This window comes from Sycon ciliatum, chromosome 10 (assembly GCF_964019385.1).
Source record: "Sycon ciliatum chromosome 10, ocSycCili1.1, whole genome shotgun sequence".
Taxonomy (NCBI): Eukaryota; Metazoa; Porifera; class Calcarea; order Leucosolenida; family Sycettidae; genus Sycon; species Sycon ciliatum.
In genome coordinates, this window is record NC_088652.1 from 1,832,606 (window position 1) to 1,854,985 (window position 22,380).

Sequence of the window (22,380 nt, forward strand, 5' to 3'; positions counted from 1 at the left end):
AATATCCGGCAGTATTGTGAAAGGAAATGTATCCAGTCGTCTTTCTAATGACGCGCATGTTCGTGTGTTTTAGGACTGAAGTTGGTTGTCCCAGCGAGGAATTCTAAGTTCGTATATTAGGACTGTTTTGATATTCTCTGTGCTGCATATTCTGCAGTTACATGTGTATTAGCACCTCACAAACTTTCGGCGTACTTTTATTTTCGGTATTTTCGGTGCATCTGTTTCATAATTAAAATTTCAATACACCGAACAAGCACTAACACAAATAATCCAATGAGAACAGTTACTGCTTCTCTGTACCGAAAATCTCTGTTCACCTAACCTGGCCTTTTGCCCTCATACCGAAAATATTGAGCGCCGAAAATTTCTGAAATTAAAGTACGAGTAGCACATGACAAATGGTCTTGAATGAACTCTACCCACCTACCCACCTACCCACCTACCCACCGACCCACCGACCCACCTACCCACCTACCCACCTACCCACCTACCCAATTTGCTTACAGACCCCGCCACTCCACAGAGGGTGCATTGGTCTTAGCAGTAAACCGGCGGCAGGCAGCCAGGTCCAGGCGGGAGTATACTGGCATTGCTATGCTCCATATGTCAAAGGCTTTTGATCGAGTCCAGCACGCAAGACTTCTAGACGAGCTTTACACCATTGGCATTGGGGGAGTTGCCCTCCAATGGTTCAGCCATCACCTGAGTGATCGAACACAACAAATTCGTGTGGTGGACAACTTGTCTTCTTCTGTTAACTGCACAAGGGGCGTTCCACAGGGGAGCGTTCTTGGGCCGATTTTGTTGGTGCTTTACACTCGCCAACTGGGTTCTGTGCTAACCCATGCTGTCCCTCATCAAGAGTTTGCTGACGATAATTGAATACTCGAACTCTGATATCGCACAACCCAGCACAACTCTCATGAAGGCAGCGACGGATGCTGCACTTTGGCTCAATGATATCGGCCTGCTCATAAATGCCAGCAAAACACAGGTCTTGTTTATCCAGCCCCATGGAGCAACTGTCCAACCACCTCCTGTGTTCTGTGGCACTGATAAGCTGGACGTGACATCCACAGCGAAGTACCTAGGCGTTGTTGTTGATGACATATTGACATGGAAACCTCATGTAGAGCATGCTGTAAGAAAGACTGCGCAGACTGTTGGCCAATTGTGGCGGCATGGGAGGTGCCTAACACTGTCGGCACGGCGGTCATGGTACATCAGTATGATAACCAGTCATTTGTCCTATGCATCGAATGCATTTTACCCTAGCCTTACAGCCGCACTTCTCAAGAAGCTCACTAAGATCAGTAAATCGGGCATTCGTGCTGTTCTGCGTTTGCCACCTCGTACCCCAACTGCGCCCCTCTTTATCCGCCTTAATATTTCCTCTCTTGTACATCTTTATAAGGAAAAGATTATTGTTTTGTTCACAGATGCCTCCACTCAAATACAACCATTCTTTTCTCCGATTTTTTTCGTTGAATTTAACAACCAAGATCAGGCTATTCGTCGCAACACCCGTGGCCAAGCCACGCACCTTCTACAAGTCCCTTTTATTCGCGGCCCTGCTGGGCGGTCGCTGATACAGTTTATGGGCAGCATTTACTGGAATATGCCTCCAGCTGACATTCAAAGCCTGGGCGGCACTGTGAATCTACGGTTACATTTGAGACGGGACCATATTGATGTACTTTCTGTCACCAACTGACCTCTCTGTTTCATCTATTCTCCAACACCCCGTATTCTGCATGAAATATTCTACAAACTCATAATTTCTCATAATTTTTCACAAAACGCGGCATATTTTCTATCAATTCATAAAATGTATGTCTGTCATACCCTAGATATTAGGTTAATCTTCATCATTAGCCAACCATGCAATTTCTTCATCATTTCTAAGAACTGGCCCCTGGCCTGTGAGAAGGCATCATTGCCTGTAAATCTGATGAAGTAAAATACAACAACAACAACAACAAGTGATGTAAATCACTTTCCAACTGTTTAACCCTTTAAGAGCCGCCCCATACTTGAATGCGCCGTAAACGACGCAACAACGCATTCAAATGCAAAACTTCAAAAGATCGTAACTCAGTCCAATCTCGCTCAAATCCATCGATGGAAATATCCAAGGCGAAGAGAAAACTCTCACCTGTCGGGAGAAACAATCCGCCAAGCGCTGCGAGCAACGGTTCCTGAAATAAATCACTCGTAAGTTGAGCCGCGATCGCGGCAGTTTCAAAAGCGCGCAGTGCAACTTTAGTATTGAGAATTTTGAGACTTTTCGTCACGCTGGTTTACTCGAATTTGCACGGGTTTCACTGTTGATATTGTCAAGACTACATAGCAAAAAAAATGGAACTCCACGATCGAGTAAAATGAACCGGGACGCAATTGGACGCATTTGGGGCATTTTTCGTACTGTCGCTGCGATCTAGCGCTGGATAGACGGTGCGCTGGCTATCATGATCGACCTCATTATCTTCCTCTCGCGGAGACCGTTCCAGGAAGCCCTAGATTGTGAGGATTGAGTGAGTAGAACTGAAGCTATGATCCGAGGAACACGAAAAAATGCAGAATTTTGAAAATTTCCTGTGGCTCTCAAAGGGTTAACCCACAATCTCACCTTCTCATAAATTTATCTCTTATTGGCGATAGTGCCATCGTGAGAATAAAGAATTCAAAAAAATTCAAAACAACAACAACAACAACAACAACAATACTCCAAGAACAACAGCAAGGTAGAACTGCGGCTGACCTGGCACTTCCACGCGGAACGTTTTGGAATCAGCACCCATTGCGCACGTGTAGTTTCCAGTTAGGCCGGCGGTGATACGTGACGGCCATACCAGTTTACTGCCGGTGCGGTAGTCTCCGTTTAAAATGGCACCGCCATCTACAGTGTTTGTGGTAACCGTGAATCCACGACTGCCATTCGTGATGCGGACTCCATTGAAGAACCAAATGGATTCTTTGAAGTCTAGTGGAATGCCTCTACTTTCATAGATGGACTTTGGCGCTTGTGCATTACAGAAGACATCCGCCATGTGCTCAGGAGCACTACAGCCATCGAGTACTCTGTACGGAATAGTTGTGTGCAGATGTGGCGATCGAGAAATATTCGAATTTGTTGCATAAACAGCAGTCGTTGATATGGTAAACGGAGCTACAAAAAACATAAAAAACAGGAATCGCACCATAAGAAAGATACATGGAGCAGGTAAGTAAGTGAGATATCCTCAATTACGTTATGTTGGGAAAGAGAAAAACACAGTGACACGGTTCGATCCTATGTTAAATGCAAACAAGTTTGCCACTTTGGGCATGCATAATCTGTGCCGCGTAGATAGAATATGACTGTGTTGTTTCATTGCCATTAAATCTTCGGCAGCTTTGGTATTCTTCCAGCTTTCCGCACCAATTTGACCAACTGCAAGGCATGTTGAAGTTTGCGAAAAAGGCATGCCCAACAAGCTATGAAGTTACGCAAGGTCACATCGGGCCTTTCCGTTCTAGTGACGTCATGTGCGCTGTATGCCAAGCGACTACTGACGTCTATAGACATCATGGGATTTGTGCAGCATATCGCAATGCATAGACCAGTGTATGGTATGGTATTTTTATTTGAATTCACCAATCGAACAGGCATATCTGCCTTCTTGCCGGGATGGCCAGAGCCAACCACGGCTCCTACTAATTGATGAATATGATGATGTGAAGCAAAAAAAAAAAAAAAATGGTACTTTGTCAGCTATAATTATTATTCTGCACTAAAATATGGAGAGGGCAGTATGTGGATTCCATATTGAAGGACTGTGCTACTTGTGTTACTTGTGTTTTATGATAAAGTGTACAGACTTACGGAACTCCGTCAAAAGAGAGTCCATCACAACAATCGATACACCGTTGGAAAGGCCTTGAGCTCAGCATTCTAGGGATATCAAGCTCTTTGCTAAAGGAGAAAGTTTGGCGGAGCGGTGACAGAGTGAATACAGAATTCGTCGCACTGAGCGATAGTGAATTTTTGTACATGTGTTTGTTGTTTTCTGAATTTTGCCCATGCATTTGCAGTTTTCTGTTGCGGGCCAGGGGATTTCCCTTTGGCACATTGCATGTGTAATGGACACCAGCGGAAGCACATTGATCTGAGCTTTGCAGCGCAGTTTGAATCGTGAAAATCGGCTGAACTGGAACAAGAAGCGGAAAAAGAATGTGAGGTCGAGTTTCTGTGACTTTCCGAAGCATGGTGAGGTAGTTTGGAGGGGATGCGAAAGTTGCACTGTCATGCGTATTGAGCTGAGAGCTACCATGATGGACTTGCTTGGTACTGATGCTTCCAGCAAGCCCAAGATGTGGATGAACATCCAGCAAGGTGAACTGAAACGAGAGAAAAGATTCTTTCGGACCTGTGCCGGAAACGACATCAGGAGAGTCAGTGTGCTGGGAAAGTAGCTTTCTGGGGAGAACAGGGTCGGCACGGAAAGGGAATTATCGCATTGCGCAATGACATAATTTGCACTGCGAACACCCCACACAGCCACCTGGCACCTGGGCATGGTCATCTGGGGGTGTTGTTGAACAGTGGATCGCTGATCCCAGCGTACTCACATGTATGACTCATACACTCCATATTTGGGAATGCCCAATGGGCTCACAACTGCTACACGCATGCACACACCGTAAGTTTCTAGTCATCGGTCCATGCTGCTTCCGCAGACATGCCCGGCGTAGGAGAAAGGAAAGTATCCAGAAACACAGAGACTAGCCTACACTCAGGCACATGACGGCAAGGTAACCAAAACTGATGCTCAAATGCAGTTGCCATGGCAACATGTGCATCTAGGTGGCCATGAAGTCGAGACCGTAGGTCGGCGGAGCTCCCTAAACCTCACCACCACTGCCACGATTCAGGTTGTGCGTGCTTCCCCTAGCTGCACCTCATGTTTGGCAGTCCATCTGTGACGTAAAAGTGTATGGTCGACATTTTTGGAGCTCCGATATTGCTGTCACAAGTATGTCCTCAACAGCCCTGGGCGGCTTATCGCCCCAGGAAATACGGAAACGCACTGTCTTCCTGGACCTTCCCGACAGCCTTTACGCGAAACCGTTTGGAGCGCGAAGCGGTGAGTTACTCACTGCGTTGGAATCAAGTACAGGTTCGAAGGAAACTGTCATTGGTATCCATTATGTAGGTTGGCTTTGTAGGCTGACTTTAAATCCTGTATCAGCTCAAGAAACACTGAGCTCATATGGAATTGTTGTGGCTGGTGAACGTATTTCTGCCACGCCCGCGATCAACACTAGGAACGTAACTACCCATGTTCAAGAGGTACCACTGTGAGTGGGATTTGAGTGTATTCAGAATGCTTTGGCTAACTATGGAGAGGTGCTTGGGATTGCCTTTGCAAAGACCCGCCTTCCCAGTGGTGTGTTCATTTTGAATGGGACTCGATTAGTCACCATACGCCGAAAAGCTGAGAAAACAACCATTCCCTCCTACATCTCTGTCTCGGGACGAAGGGTTCGGGTTTGGAAGGGTTCGGGTTTGGCACCATGGGCAACAGCAAACCTGTCGAGTTTGTGATAGAGTTAGACATGTTGCCAATAGAGTTGGACATGTTGCCAATAGAGTTGGACATGTTGCCAAAAACTGCACGTCCACCACAACCACGCAGACCACGACATCCCCGACGAATACGGATATAGCTAGCAGCGCAGAAAGTGCGGCGGATACGGGAACTGACCCCCGCACTTCCGAGAGTTCAACTCTGCAAGTGAACTCGGCCGAAACGAGCGCTTCACAAGCCAAGGAAATCCCAACAGGGCTCCCCACTGGCGAAACTACACAGCCGGCAAGAGATGCGTTCTCGACCTCCCCTGCTGCTCACCCAACCTTTGCTGCCGTGACCGCTGCCTCCTCTTGCTTACAGTCAAAATGCGATCTTTCCGATGATGCAGCTGCCAACCACACTCTAGAAAACTCAGAAAGCATAGCAGATTCTTATGCCGGCACCAACAGTATGGACTCGGCGCAGACTGAACAAACAAATAACGACACTAATCTTCACCACAGCGACGACCCTATACCAAATTCTGAACCCTCCATGGCGGCATGTTCCACAGCTTCAGCAACACAAACGCAAACTCTTCCGGCAGCATCTCCTCCCACGATCCAATCACCAGCCACTTCCTTGCCTTGTTCGTCCGTTTCCTCCTCCAAGAAATGTCGCCCCACCGAGTTTGATACATTGCGGTCAGACCCTACTGAAAGATATTTGAAAAAAAAGAAACACTAAAAAATTGTCCATGTGTGTCTAGTAAACTGTCAGAGAAGATCTCCGAACTGACATATCTATCAGCCTCAAACACTATTGATATTTTATTAGAAACAGAAACTTGGTTCAACGATTCCCATCATGATGGCCAAGCCTCCATTCCCGACTTCTTCCTACTCAGGAAAGATCGTGAAAGTGACACCCAGAGGCGAGGTGGCGGAGTTGCAATATACTATCACCAGTCTCTCAGTGCATTCATTTCCCGCAGGGCTGACTTGGAGCCTCCTCCTCCTATTGAATGCCTCTGCGTTGAACTTCACCTCAAAACAACATCGGTTATGCTTTTCAACTGCTACAGGCCTCCGTGGCAGAATATTCAGACATTTTGCCAGGATATATCTGGCAAAATTGAACTTGTGTCAAACACTTGCAAACATAACATCGTCCTTGCGGGCGATTTCAATGCCAAGTTGTCGACTTGGAATGTTGGAGACACCTCTACCCGCGAAGGCCTGTCATTACAAGATACCCTGGACAACTTAGGACTATATCAACTAATGCATGACACACCTACACGATTCTCCTCCACGGGAACTTCCAAGTCGTTGCTAGATCTCGTGTGCACAAAGTTCACAAACAACATGGCCAGCAATCGAGGACATCTGAGAGTTGTAATTTTTGTACTCCTCCGAGGTGTGATTTTTGGCGTGCTGGGCCAAGCACAAGGAAGCCATCTGCAAAAAAAACTGCAGAAAATGGTTGCTGTTTGATTCTTTGGTGTAATCTTTGTTTCTAGTCGAAGCTAGTTGCTGTTTGGAGCAGAAACGCTGAAATTGACTATTTTCTGCATGTACTCATACATGTACTCATGTACTCAGTCATGCAGTCTCACTCGTATTTTAGCTCTTTTTCTGGAATGGATGCTGCTCTGCGCCCCTTGGTGAACATTTCCTGCGCTCGTGGAGCAGCTGAAAAGGACCACTGATATGTCTGGTTCCTGGTTTGAAAGTGGAGAGTCGACTTTTGTGCCTTGAAAAAGGAGTAGAGAGCGATAAAGGTACGTCTGTGGCTTATTTTTGAGTGCTCCTCGTACATTTTTGATCGTGATAGAAATTCTCAGACCAAAGTCAGCGCGATGATGGCCGTACTGTTTTCTTGTGGATTTTTTAGTTGTTTCATCTCGTATCTATGTCAGTATCGTGATGGTGAAGTGGAGAGGGTGATTTTCTTCCCCTAGGCTTCGTTCGGCCGGCTTTGCTTCGTCCTCGTTGAAAAGTGATCCTGAAAAAAATGTCGATTCGAAAAATTATGTTGATTTTGAATGTACGTGATGACATGCGATTGCTGGCTATGCATTGACTTTGTGAAATTCACATCCACGCTTGCACCACTGGGTGACCATACTCCAGTTACTGTAAACCAGCCATTATTCTAACGAGGCGCATATATAACGATTTCCCAAAATTGACTAGTTTACGTGTACCAAAGGTAACGATTCTCACTCATTCTCAATGCTCAATAGGACAGTATATGTATCGATTTCTGTATAACGATTTCTATTTTAACGACAGATTTCTCCTCGTTAACTCGTTAGAGTTAGCACTTCGTTATCCATATATGGCTTTTACAGTATCTTCCACTTTGATGCATAGCCACAATCGGCCGACATGACACCCTCGAGGTGGGTGCCTGACTACAAGAATTCAAATTTCAAAGCCTTGTGTGATCACCTCACCCAGCAACCTCTCTCAGACTGTATGACTGGCGCGACTCATGGTGACAGCGCTCTATTTGCATGGCAAGGTGTTTTTTATCCACAGTTAATAACTATGTCCCTATGAAACTGATCACGAAGGGTAGCAGGACACGATCACGCCACAAACCGTGATTTTCCACCAGTCTTCGCACGCTTCACCGAACTAAAGAACGACTTTTCAAGCGAGCTAAATCTACGGGCCTCCTATGCGACTGGGTCGCCTATAAATTGCCTCGCAACGCTTTCGTTTCAGCCAACAAAACTGCAAGAGATAGCTATTACTCCCGCTTGGGACATGACCTTAATAATGGTTGCCAACTATAACATGGTGTAACCGTATGAAGCGGCTATGTGGCATTTCCTCACCACTTGGCACAATACCAACTCTAGTTTCTGCAAATGGTTGTGACATAGTGACTGACTCTGAAAAGGCAAACCACTTAGCCGACCATTTCGCACGACAAAGTCAGACTCAGAACCAACAAAATCACCAACGGCGTACGCAACAACCCACAGTGCCTTGCACACCACAAGCACCACAGCTCGAAAATTTGTTTGAATTGGACGAGGTTACTCCTGGCCAAGTCTTTGATGAAATAAAACTGCTAAAGGTCCTTAAGTCCTCGGGCAGACCCTTTCCTAACACTCTTCTGCGGGAGACCGCCTCGGTAATCTGTGATTCTTTGGCAACCCTCTTCAACATTTGCATTCAGACAAGCTCCTTCCCTGGTCAATGGAAAACTGCTGTCATCACACCAGTCCCCAAACCCAAAAAAATATCGCACTCAGCTGAAGGTTATTGTCCAATTTCTATCCCGCCCAGTATTGGGAAACGTTTTGACAAGCTGGTTAACCGACAACTCGTTCGTTTCCTGATGGACAATAATATCCTCAGCCAGACACAATTCGGATTTGTTCCTAAACGGTCCGCAATTGATCAACTCCTTGTATTAACACACAATAATCATATACTCTGCATTGGACCGGCGTTGTACATACAACATACGATATTCTTGGATTTCGCGAAAGCGTTTGACAGAGTTTCTCACCACGACCTTATCACAAAACTCACCTCGTTTGCCAAAACCTCGACCACCCGCTGGTTTGAAGACTACTTGATGGACAGACGCATTCAGGTTCGAGTTAGTGACTCACTGAGTGACCCCCGTCTTCTCTCTACTGGTGTCCCACAAGGCTCTCACTTGGGTCCAGCCTTATTCCTCCTACCAACACCCTGCCTTCGTTAGTGCAATCAGATCTGTATCTCTTTGCCGACGATACAGCATTAGGTAAGACATTGTCTTCCGAAGTACAAGAAGACCTGGACGCGTGTGGATCTTGGGCTCTCTCCGTCGGGAGGAGATTACAATGCTGAGAAGTCAGCACATGTGGTTTTCTCCTCCTCAACGAACCCTCCTCCCTACACCTTCTCCCTTAATAACCGTAGCATCCCAACACTCAACGACCACCGCCACCTCGGAGTCATCTTCGCTCACAACATGTCCTGGCAGCCACATTTCCTTTAAATGATAACGAAATTTCACCAACGTATTGTTCTGCTGTGCCACATGGCCTCTCGTTTACCGCCTGCCGCCATATTGGCGCTTTACCGCGGATATGTTCGGCCTGTGGCGGAATACGCTAGCCAGCTTTGGTTCTGTGGCGTACCTGCACGAGATACCGGATCACTGGACCGCCTTCAGGCAAAGGTCGCTAGACGATACCTGTACCGGAAAGGCTGCGCAGCTGAGTGGAGCACTTCCAAATCCGAGCTCTTTCGTGCAGCCGGTTTGGAACCCCTCAGTTGGCGCAGACACATTGGAGCCCTCTGTCTGGTTGTTAACGTTATAAAGTTTCATCCAAACCTTCTTCGTGTATGTCACTTCTCTCTTAGCTCCAGTGCCCGTCGCCCATTCTATCTTTTATTTGCTTCTGCTCAGGGTCCATATCGAAGCCGCGATGTTCTCTCTCATTCCCTAGCTGTATGGAACAATTTGCCAAAGGACTTGCATGACATTACACATGCTCATATATTCAAAAGACACCTAATGGGTCGTCCGTAATTATCGAAAAATTAAAAAATCATTCCTCGTGCAAAATTGTCTCTGAAACACCCACCCACCCCCCATTTTTTCCCATTAATTTTTAGATTTTTACCAGCTCGAAAATAAGAACTCCTGACCCCATGTTCACTGATTGCACCTACATGTACATGTATGTCAAGTACATGTAGATTGTAGTAGCTAAAATGTCAAGTACTAGTAGCTATTAAAGTAAGTGAGTAGGAGATCTACCGACGGCCATGCACGTCCTACAACTACATGCACATGTACATGAAGAGGCATGTACCGGTATATCATACTGGTGTTTGCGATCCTACACTACGTCTACAGTGCACTACATGTCAGTGCAACAAGTGTACGAAAGTCACTGAAGAAAGAAGAAGAAAAAAGTACGAAAAATCAAAAAATTAAATTCCGCCAGCGCTCTTGACCACCCTTTCTGCCTGAGGACGGATTTTTTAATTTTTTCGAAAAATACGGACGACCCCTAAAGCATCATTTCTCTCAGTACTGTTACGACATTGCTGGGATCCCTGGATTTTAAACTGTGTTTTTTCTTTCTTTTTCCCGTCGCGTGTGCATGTGCTGCTGTTGTCCGGCGCACCCCTGCACATACTTCTCTGACATCTGAGGCTTCATGTTATTCTTTTTCCCGTCGCGTGTGCATGTGCTACTGCTGTTGGGCGCACCCCTGCAAGTACTTCTCTGACATCCCAGGCTTCATGCTCTTGGTTGTTTGTTTTCTGACGTTTTCTTTTGCTGGCTGAGCTCCTTGCTCTGTGTTTGGTCCAGAGATACCCCCTGATTTAGGTACCATTGCCTTTGGGTTATCCGTCGTAATAATAAAAGTTATGATGAAGAAAGGAAAAGGACACAATGTTACGAGTTATGACAAGCTGTCCACCAATGTAACCAGATCTTATACAGTCAGCGTGTGCGACAAAATGGCACAAAACTGACAAGGAATACTGAGACATTCGGCGACCTGACACCTAGCTCCAACACTTCTCCAAGCCAACAACCTTCCAACTTGGAAGGCTCAGGCTCGGAATGGTCCAAGAGGGAAAGGAAAGCGCAACGAAGAAGAGCACGAGCTACGCATCACGGCAACAAAGAATGCCGAAAGTTACTGGATGATGACGAAACTAGTAAGACTATTGGACAGATCGGCCTTACTACAACTCGACGACGTAAAGCAACAGACCACCCAACTTGGGAGGCTCAAGTTTATGTAATAAACAGTGAGGGGAAGCTGAGCGAAGACGAATTGTGACAAACCGAAACGCCAACATCCTACTGAACTCCACTATCATGTATGATGGACTAGTTATGTACAATAACAAGTAGTTCCACAAGACGTACATTTCGCCGTATAGGTCATGACGGCTCATCAGGTGTGCAAATTTGAACTCGGATGGTGAGCCAATATAGTTATGATGAAGAAAGGAAAAGGACAAAATGTTACGAGTTATGACAAACTGTCCACCAACGTAACCAGATATTATACAGTCAGCGAGTGCAACAAAATGGCACAAAACTGACAAGGAGTACTGAGACATTCGGCGGCTTGGAACTAGGTGTCAGGTCGCCGAATGTCTCAGTACTCTTTGTCAGTTTTGTGCCAATTTGTCACACTCGCTGACTGTATAATATCTGGTTACGTTGGTGGGCAGTGTGTCATAACTCGTAACATTGTGTCCTTTTCCTTTCTTCATCATAACTATATTGGCTCACCATCCGAGTTCAAATAATAAAAGTGGTCTTTGTAAAAAAAACAAAAAAACAAGAAGCATAGACTTAGTGAGGTTAGTCAGGCACTTACAGAAGAAGACTTTGAGTTGGATGGTTGCGGAGTCGTTGCTGACAGCATTGCTGACTGTGCAGGTGTAGTCACCGGATGCTGCAGCGGTGACCGAACGTATATGGAGCGAGTTTGGTTGTGGAGAGGCAATTGATGCAACCTGGACACCGTTATGAAACCAAGTTGTGTTCGTCGGCTCACCACCGCTGTGTCCGCAGTCTAATGTAACAGGATCTCCCCTATTAGCAACAGCTGTAGGTTTGACGCGCACAATCTTCACAGGAGCTGTCAGTTCACAGCACAAAGAGAACAGAAGAAGACAGCAGATTGTTACATAGGGCTGAATGGAATATACCGACCATTCGAATATTCGTTCGTTAAGCTTTAACAGAACAAAAATTCGTGAAGTGACGGATATTCGAACTGAAAAAAATCTACTATTTGGTGCTACTGTAAAAGCAGAAATTTTCGGTGGTGTTATATTTTCGGTTACTTCGGTGCCGATAATTTTTACCGAAAATAAAACGCAACGAAAATGTTGGTGCAACCGGTACTGTATACATGTAGTACTAGTACACTTACCTGGAAAACAGGTTTTACCGAAATTTTCCCTCTACCGAACCGCCGATTTTGGAGAATACCGAAAATATGACACCAGCGAAAATTTCTGCTTTTACAGTATATGCCCTTCACTAGAGACTGACGACACGGACGAGCTGCAGTTGTCTTCACTAGAGACTGATGACACGGACGAGCTGCAGTTGTCTTCACTAGAGACTGATGACACGGACGAGCTGCAGTTGTCTTCACTAGAGACTGATGACACGGACGAGCTGCAGTTGTCTTCACTAGAGACTGATGACACGGACGAGCTGCAGTTGTCTTCACTAGAGACTGATGACACGGACGAGCTGCAGTTGTCTTCACTAGAGACTGATGACACGGACGAGCTGCAGTTGTCTTCACTAGAGACTGATGACACGGACGAGCTGCAGTTGTCTTCACTAGAGACTGATGACACGGACGAGCTGCAGTTGTCTTCACTAGAGACTGATGACACGGACGAGCTGCAGTTGTCTTCACTAGAGACTGATGACACGGACGAGCTGCAGTTGTCTTCACTAGAGTAGAGACTGATGACACGGACGAGCTGCAGTTGTCTTCACTAGAGACTGATGACACGGACGAGCTGCAGTTGTCTTCACTAGAGACTGATGACACGGACGAGCTGCAGTTGTCTTCACTAGAGACTGATGACACGGACGAGCTGCAGTTGTCTTCACTAGAGACTGATGACACGGACGAGCTGCAGTTGTCTTCACTAGAGACTGATGACACGGACGAGCTGCAGTTGTCTTCACTAGAGACTGATGACACGGACGAGCTGCAGTTGTCTTCACTAGAGACTGATGACACGGACGAGCTGCAGTTGTCTTCACTAGAGACTGATGACACGGACGAGCTGCAGTTGTCTTCACTAGAGACTGATGACACGGACGAGCTGCAGTTGTCTTCACTAGAGACTGATGACACGGACGAGCTGCAGTTGTTTTGCAGGCACAGTACCGGCACGTACAGTCAGTATCGCCTATACCGTTGGTGTGTTTGATTTTGAGCATTTATCACTATAAGTGATATATCACTATGACCGATACTGCATGCAATGACTGCGAGTGGGGTGTCAAATGACTCAGGGCACCGTGCACATACGCACTGCATAGCTGGCTATGTAGTGGATGCACATCCCACTGTTTGTCATTGTATCCTTTTATGTAACATGTATGCATTCATCCGGCCGCGCTGTGCGACATGCCAGTTGTACCGTACGCACTTTAGCTGTACTTGCCTGCCTGGCTTTTCCTTTGATCTCTCTGTCGTTCTCTGTATTCCCACACACTTGTGATTTGTAGTAACGAAGCTAGTTACAAGATGTCTTTGGTGCGTTTGTAGAACCACTACATGGTGTCAGAATTGGTTTTCCTGTAGTCTTTGGCCTCGTGAGCGGTGATGGCTCGTTTCAACCCTCCAGCGCCTTTCGACTTCAGCTCACCGGACCAGTGGCCCGCGTGGAAACTCCGTTTCACCCGTTTTCGTGCCGCCACCAAACTGAGTTCCGACCCGGGAGAAGCTCAGGTGGCCACTTTGTTGTATGCTCTCGGACCCAACGCCGACTCCTTGTTCGAGTATCAACTCGGACTATCCGAGGACGACAAGAAGAAATATGACGAGGTCGTCAGTGCTTTCGACACGTACTTCCGCCCCTCTACCAATGTTGTTCATGAACGGGCTAAATTTGAACAGCTTGTACAACAACCCTGCCAGACCGTAGAGGAGTTTGTCCGTGCTCTGTACAAAGCTGCAGAGTATTGTGAGTTTGCTGGCACGAAGGATGAGCGTATCAGAGACCGCTTCGTCGCCCACATGCTGGACAAGCGGGTGAGTCGGGAGCTGCAGATGAAAGACAAGAGCGAGCAAACTCTCGCCAAAGTTGTTGCGTTCGCACGGCACGCCGAAACTGTCCAGCAACAGGTTGCAGCCCAATCGCGCAGTGGCTTGGCCGCCGCCAGCTCGATTTCAGACGATGATGCCTCAGCCTCAGCTGTCCAGTCGCACCGTGGTGGTCGATCTATGCCGAAGAGCAGACCGCATGGTAGCTACAAATCTGCAGCAACGCCGCCTGCGACCGAATCGAAGTGCCCGAACTGTGGTGGAAGCCACCACTCGCAACGCGATCAGTGCCCAGCCAGAGGCCAGTGCTGCAAAGCCTGTGGCAAGCGCAACCACTTCGCGCGAGTTTGCCGATCGAAACCGTCCACCTCTGCCATCACGAACGACTCTCCGGACTCTCTATTTGTTGGCCACACGACGTGCGCACAAAGTGTAAGTGATTCACCCTGGTTGGCAGATCTAGCTATCGGAAAGAGTGTAGTCCAGTTCAAGCTAGATACTGGAGCTGATGTCTCTACCATGTCCGTGCAATCATACAAAACACTGCAGCCCAAGCCGTCCTTATCTGCTACTAGTGCCCAGCTGAGAGGAGCGAATGACCAGACTATGCAGGTCCTGGGTGTATTTGAGGCTCACTGCTCCTTTCAATCTCAGTCCACTACCATACCCATCTTTGTTCTAGATGGTGCCAGCACTAGCCTGCTCAGCCGATCTGCGTGCACAGCACTGGGTCTAGTCCAGCGTCTGGCTGAAGTGCAAGGTCCAGTCCCACTCGTACAGTGTATGGTTGGTCCTGCTGCGCAGATTCACTTAACTTCCGACGCCACACCGTATCACTGCCTGACAGCTCGCAGAGTTCCTCATCACCTGTATTCGAAAGTACGTGAAGAACTGCACCGCATGGAAGATGGCGACATCATTGCGCGTGTCGACGAACCCACAGACTGGTGTTCGCCTATGGTGCCCGTCCTCAAACCTAACGGCAAGGTACGCATCTGTGTCGACCTGAAGCGTCTTAATGCGTCTGTCAAGCGGGAGACATTTCAGCTGCCAACGTTAGAAGATGCCCTGTCTTCACTGGCCGGAGCGACTGTGTTCACGACATTGGACACTGCTAACGGATTCTGGCAAGTCCCACTCAGTCCCGACTCTGCCCGTTTGACCACCTTCATCACGCCGTTCGGCAGGTTCTACTTCAAGCGACTGCCATTCGGCATCACATCAGCACCTGAGATTTTCCAGAAGCGTCTCACCAACCTTCTGGACCAGCTCCCCGGCGTGTTCGTCTACATGGACGATATCATTGTCTCTGGCCGTACGCGAGAAGAACACGACCGTAACCTAGCTGCCGTACTAGACATCCTGCAGAAAGCCAACGTCACGCTGAACATGACGAAATGTCACAAGCGTCAGGCCGAAGTGAAGTTCCTTGGTGACATCTTCTCCGCCAAAGGTCTCCACCCTGACCCAGCGAGAGTGTCCAGCGTCGCTAATCTGAAGCCGCCCAAGAACGTCACGGAACTGAAGCGCATTCTCGGCATGTTCGCGTTCATGTCACGCTTCATTCCCAATCTCTCGGAAGTCAGCGCTCCACTGCGTCTTCTACTGGGGCATGACACCGCATGGGAGTGGTCTGCTACACAACAACAGGCCCTGGACAAGCTCAAACAGCTTGCCACCAATGCGCCCTGCCTCACGTTCTTCGACCCAACCAAGCCCACGGTCATCAGCGCTGATGCCAGCAGTTACGGCTTGGGAGCTGTCCCATTGCAGGAGCATGACGACGGAATGCGCCCCATTGCATTTGCCTCACGCAGCCTCACCACTACTGAGCAACAGTACGCGCAGATCGAGAAGGAGTGCTTGGCTGTTGTCTGGGCTTGTGAGCGATTCCACGGCTACATTTACGGCAACTCGTCCCTCACTGTCCAGACGGATCACAAACCACTCATCCCGCTGATCAATACGCGTGATTTGAACCGTGTCCCGATGCGATGTCAACGCCTCCTGATGCGCCTGCTCTCGTACAATCCAGCCGCCGTGTATGTCCCTGGCAAAGAGCTAGTTGTTGCCGATGCTCTGTCTCGCGCTCCGCTCGCCTGTGACGACACGCCTAGTCTCCAAGACGAGATCAGCATCAACCTCGCATCTTACATCGGCGAGATCGTGTCGGATGGTAAAGCCCGTGACATTGCTGACGCCACCACACAAGATGAGACGCTCAAGCAAGTCCTCCACTTCGTCCAACACGGATGGCCGTGCAACCCACGTGATGTCGACGACACTGTGCGCCCATACTTCCATGAACGCCAGTTACTGTCCTGTGAGCAAGGTGTGCTGTACCATGGCTTCCGCATCGTCATGCCACCCTCTCTGCAGCCTGAGATGCTCGAGAAGCTCCACGAGGGACATCAAGGTGCAACGAAGTGCAAGTCTCGCGCCCGCCATTCCATTTGGTGGCCAGGCTTGTCAAGGCAAATCGACACGATGGTCGCTACGTGTGAAGTGTGCACCAAACACCGCGTCCAGTCGACCGAACCACTGCAACCCGTCCAACGCCCAACACTGCCGTGGCACACGGTTGGTGCAGATCTGATGGAATTCAACGGCACGACTTACCTCGTCATTGTTGACTATCTCTCGCGTTATCTCGATGTCGTACCGCTGACTGCCACAACCTCGATTGCTGTCATCAAGCATCTGCACCGCATCTGTGCCGAGCATGGTTTCCCGTCCACCTTGGTTACAGACAACGGTCCTCAGTTTGCCAGCGAAGCGTTTACTGAGTTCTGCACAGCAAACGACATCACCCATCGCACTTCCAGTCCACGGTATCCTCAGTCGAATGGCGAAGCGGAACGTGCAGTTCGCACCGCCAAGAATCTCCTCCGGAAGGCCGAACGCCTGCAAGATGCACTCTTGGCTTACCGCACGACACCGCTGAGCAACGGCTATGCCCCATGTCAGCTGTTGTATGGCCGCCAGCTCCGTACCGGTCTACCTGCAACGACTGAACAGCTGGAACCGAAATGGCCTGATCTCCCTAGTATTCTGGAATCGGAAACTCAGTCCCAGGAACAGCAGAAGTTGCACTACGACCAACGGCATGCAGCTAAGCCTCTCGCGACTCTACAGCTTCATGACCGTGTATTCATCACCGATCTCGAACGGGAGGGCAAGATTGTAGAGCAAGTGTCCAATCGTTCTTACCTCGTTGAGTCTGGTCACTCTACTGTTCGCCGCAATCGTCGTCACTTGATCCGACTGCCACTGCTAGAAGCAGAGAAGCCGACAGTCGAGGTTGAGTACGGTGGCACAGCAGCTGATCCAGTCCGTCGCTCTGCTAGAGCTCCTCAGCCTGTCAACCGCCTCATTGAATCATGCTAATTCAGCAACGTGCCGAGACGTATCTGCCGTCGTCTCTGCACATCACTCTTTCACTGCAACTTGCTCTACAAACAATACCTACATTATCGAATAGTCTTTGGACTCCTCATCTTCTCTATTATAGCCTGTTTAATCTCAGAGGGGAGATGTAGTGGATGCACATCCCACTGTTTGTCATTGTATCCTTTTATGTAACATGTATGCATTCATCCGGCCGCGCTGTGCGACATGCCAGTTGTACCGTACGCACTTTAGCTGTACTTGCCTGCCTGGCTTTTCCTTTGATCTCTCTGTCGTTCTCTGTATTCCCACACACTTGTGATTTGTAGTAACGAAGCTAGTTACAAGATGTCTTTGGTGCGTTTGTAGAACCACTACAGGCTACAGCTCATGTCACACAACATCAGCATTTCCTCACGATGGAGGCATATTTGGCAACTTGTACAAGCAGAACTCACCAAACAACACTGGACAAGTTAGTTCTTCACGAAGAAGTAACACCCTGTTCTCCTCTGTCACCACTTGATTTTACATCAATCACTATAATTGTCGCAGTAATGTAGTTAGTGTGTGTTAGCATCCACCGATCACACTGCCATGTTTGCATCTGCCACGCACCGCTGCATCAGTGCATTGCGCACTGCACTCACACTGCCAGCGCATAGATTTGGGCACGCTTAGCCTGACGTCACACAACTGCTTCCTTTGAACTTTTGCTCACTGCACTCACACTGCCAGCGCATAGATTCGGGCGCACTTAGCCTGACGTCGTACAACTGCTTCCTTTGAACTTTCTCTTTCTTTCTTGCTGTTGGCTTCACTTCAAAGTCTAATTAGTGGTGACTTTTAGCTTGTGCCAGCATCACATTTTCACCCTCCATCCCTCCCATCTTATCATCTTGCTAATGGTACTAGGGAACATTTAGCTCTATCGCTCCTAACTGGTCACTTGCTTCGCTAGTTGCGGCTCTTCACGAGCCACTTGTTGCCAATTGCATTGGCTTTGCCTTGCAACCCCATTGTGGCACAATGTGGGTTTATTGTGGCTCCTCGCGAGCCAGTTGCTGCCAGTGGCGTGGCATTGCTTTCCAGCTCTTCGAGCTTTTGCATTACAAGATCAGTTACTCGAAGCAGCACACTATCTCCAAAACAATTCCTTGTTGCCTTGGGCTGAGTATGAGTGTGTGAGGGATATGGTGCTAATAATGCAAAAATAATGTAATAAAGGTCTTTTGAAATATGAATTTGATCACTATAGGAGATATAATTATTACTATAGACGATTATTACCAGGGATGAATTTATCCGGTATCGCATCGCAGTTTGCGATTCAAAATCGATCGAGTGCGACTCAAAAATCACAGCGACTCGCAGGAAACTGCGATGCATAAACGGCACTGCATACTAGCTCGCGCAGTCAGTAAAAGTGATGCTGTGACTATGTCGTACACTCACTACACCTGTACAGTGCACGGACCCCGCTTTTTTCTCGGGAAGGTGTGATTTCTAGTACATGTACCTGTGAACTGTGGCTGGCTCCGCGTGCACATACTGACTGCATGTACTGGTGTCCTACTTGAACTACACGTACCACTTTGCGCGGCTTTCATTCAGTAAGTTCAGTAAGTTCATGTACATGTACTTTCCGTACTGACAAGCATCATCTTTCCTCCACGATCTCGGCGGAGGTCTTGTTGTTTGTTTTCTTCTTTCTGGTTCACTTACCTCTTTTCGTGATATTATAGCTTTCTGCTTGTAGCCAGTCGGTCTTTCTGGTCGTGAGGAACTTTTGGAATCACGTTCGTCCTTCTCTCTGACAATTGTCAAAGCTGTAGTTTTTGTCTAGTCTGGTTCTGCCTCCAACATGTCTGTACGACAGAGTACCTTTGAGAAGTGGGTGGCAGAGGTCGATGTCCAGAAGAAATGGCTTGGTTCTGAGAAAGCTACAGGTGCAGCGGTGACGCTAATTTTCTGCCAGCTATGCAGACAGCACGAGTACTCCCTCCGTGGACTGAGAAATTTTAGTCGGTCTTCGTGGAAGAAAAAGTGCTAATCAAAAATCAAGGACTGCTACGCATTTTGGCGTTTGCGTCGCGAAAACTGCTATGCAAAAAATGACAGTAAATTCATCCCTGATTACTATACGCGATAACTGTGTATACTTAGTTATGGCAAATAAAAATGAATTTGAGAAATTGATCACTATATCCGGTATAATTATTACTATAGCCGCCAACCTTATAGGCGATATGTACTGTATGCACTGCCATCACTGTCCACCCGCATCCCCAGCAAGAACTATGTCATACTATAGCTTACTGTTAATCCGCATCCCCAGCAAGAACAATGTCACACTATTACACGAATGTCGACTGGGATGCATTTTCAAAATAGAAGCTGCGAGATAAATTGCGCACGAATAGACGTACAGATTGTATGGAAATACATGTCAACCGTCACATCAGTCTCAAATACGCTCGCGCAGCCACCCATCCAGTCTGTAGGCCGGTACAGTTCCATCGGACCACTCTTCATCGCTGCCCCAAACGCCAGTTGACCGCAACGAAAGTCGCAGGCGTCGTAGCTCATGCACCTTTCATCCTATTGCTTCGGCGATTGTTCCAGATGACAGCTAAGGGTCTTCTCTTCTTCCTAAAAAAATCTTTCTCTCCAAACGACTGAGAATTGACCAAGCTACGATAGTTTAAAACAAATTGAAAATGTAGAATTTGTCGATCATCCGTGATGGACAAATTGATATATTAAAGTATGTGCCGTCCGTAAAGAGTTTTAATGGCTACGACACTGCCTCGTCACTGGGTTCTATGACGCCGGCCATTTTGGGCTTTTTCCGTTTCTTCTTGCTGGATTACTTGACCTAGCAGTCATTCGTTGAGGGAGCCGAAGAGGAAAATGACCTAGCTTCATTCTTTTTGTTCTCGTCTCAATGCGGGTATTGAACCGAAACATTCACAACAAGTCTCGTTTGAGACAACAGTGTTGCCACACGTTTTAAGTGGACAAAGATCAGGCTCTTCAACAGCAACATTTGGTGAATTTCTACAAGTTGAGGAGCATAACTTTAAGTATGTTTTGAGAATTGATGATCAAATGAGCAGTGTGAATGACAGCGTAACATCAGTTTGTGCCCACATCCATACATTTTAACATTTTACTGACTTTCCTGATCTATTTCTCTGTTCTGGAGCGTGCTTGAAATGCGAACAGCGCATGTGAAAAGAATCAGGCATTCACACAAGACACGCTGTATACAATAATCCAAGAACTTTGACTGACCTTGCACGTCTACGCGGAATGTTTTGGAATTGGCACCCATTGCACACGTATAGTTTCCAGTTAGGCCGGCGGTGATACGTGACGGCCATACCAGTTTACTGTCGGTGCGGTAGTCTCCGTTTAAAACAGCGCCGCCATCTTGAGTGTTCGTGGTAACCGTGAATCCACGACTGCCATTCGTGATGCGGACTCCATTGAAGAACCAAATGGACCTGCTGTAGCCCAATTGAAAGCCGGACTCCAGAAAGATCGGCACCGGAGCTTGGCTGTAGCAGAAAACGTTGGCAATGTGATCGGGTGCAGTGCTGTTGACCAGTAGCCTGTATGGGGTGTTGCTGTGAGTCTGCGGGTAATGACGCATGTTCGCGTTCGTCGCGAAGTCAGCTGTCAGTGTGATAGTGAACGGTTCTGCAAACACGAACAACGTCAGAAGAAAGCCGTGCGGGGTACGCCGCACCATTTTTAATCTAAGTCGGATATTGGGCCAGCAATGCACTATAAGTAGAAGTAGAAGTAGAAAAACGTATGGGAACGAGTTTTGAAGCAGCTTTCCACAACTGTAACAAGTGAGAAAGTGCGATAACAGGGCACACAACTGACTGGCTACTGAGACATTCAACGGCCTGAGCCCTAGCTCTAACACATCTCCAGTGCGCAAATACACCGCCTACATTCCGGTGATTTTTCTTCCATTTTTAAAAATTGTAATTTTATATTGTTTAAGGACTCCCCAAAGGCTTCTCACCTAGTGTGGGTATTGTTGTAAAATGATGTGTTGTTTTCCTGTGTGATGGCATTCCCCAAACCGTCTCGTCTAGTTGCGTGCATGTGTGATATGAGCATGCGCGATTTTGTAGTCGAGAGTCCTTTTGTCAGTCTTCTTGTTCGTCCCTTTGAGTGTTGTCCCCATTTCCGTAATGTCAATATAAATAATACATAACAAACAAGTCTTGTCCTTTGTGTCCTGCGTCCCGGGGAACGGAACGGCTGAGATTCCGTTACAGGATTGCCCTAGTGCAACACCCATACACTATGTGATGAGCAATAGCCGACCAACTAATAGGAAAGAGAAGCAGTATAGAGCAGCCATCCAAAATGAACTTTGTGAAAACGAGATGCCATTCATAAGTACGAAGTTACGCACGGTCACATTAAAACACCTGCCATGCCCACCGCCAGTTTCCAGTCAGCGGTCCTTGCTGCTTCCGTGGCATACCCGGCATAACAAAAGTAAATCCTGTCCGTCCCCGGAAAAGGGGAGCGGAAAATATCCAGGAACACAGAGACTAGCCTACAAGCATACAAAGGTTGTCAAGGTAACCAACGTTGTAACGGAATCTCAGCCGT

At 47.7% G+C, this 22,380-nt stretch overlaps 1 protein-coding gene across 1 annotated transcript in view; it reads right to left on the reverse strand.

Annotated features, from left to right (window-relative positions):
* LOC135826191 (uncharacterized) overlaps positions 1–22,380 on the reverse strand; it is a gene marked incomplete at its 3' end in the record, with an annotated part of 56,849 nt that overhangs the window by 18,905 nt on the left and 15,564 nt on the right. The window contains exons 5-7 of the mRNA XM_065338820.1: positions 21,034–21,441; positions 11,923–12,186; positions 2,765–3,172 (exon numbers count right to left, since the gene is read on the reverse strand). Of these exons, the coding sequence (XP_065194892.1) occupies positions 2,765–3,172; positions 11,923–12,186; positions 21,034–21,441 (1,080 nt within the window). The remainder of the gene's footprint in view (positions 1–2,764; positions 3,173–11,922; positions 12,187–21,033; positions 21,442–22,380) is intronic.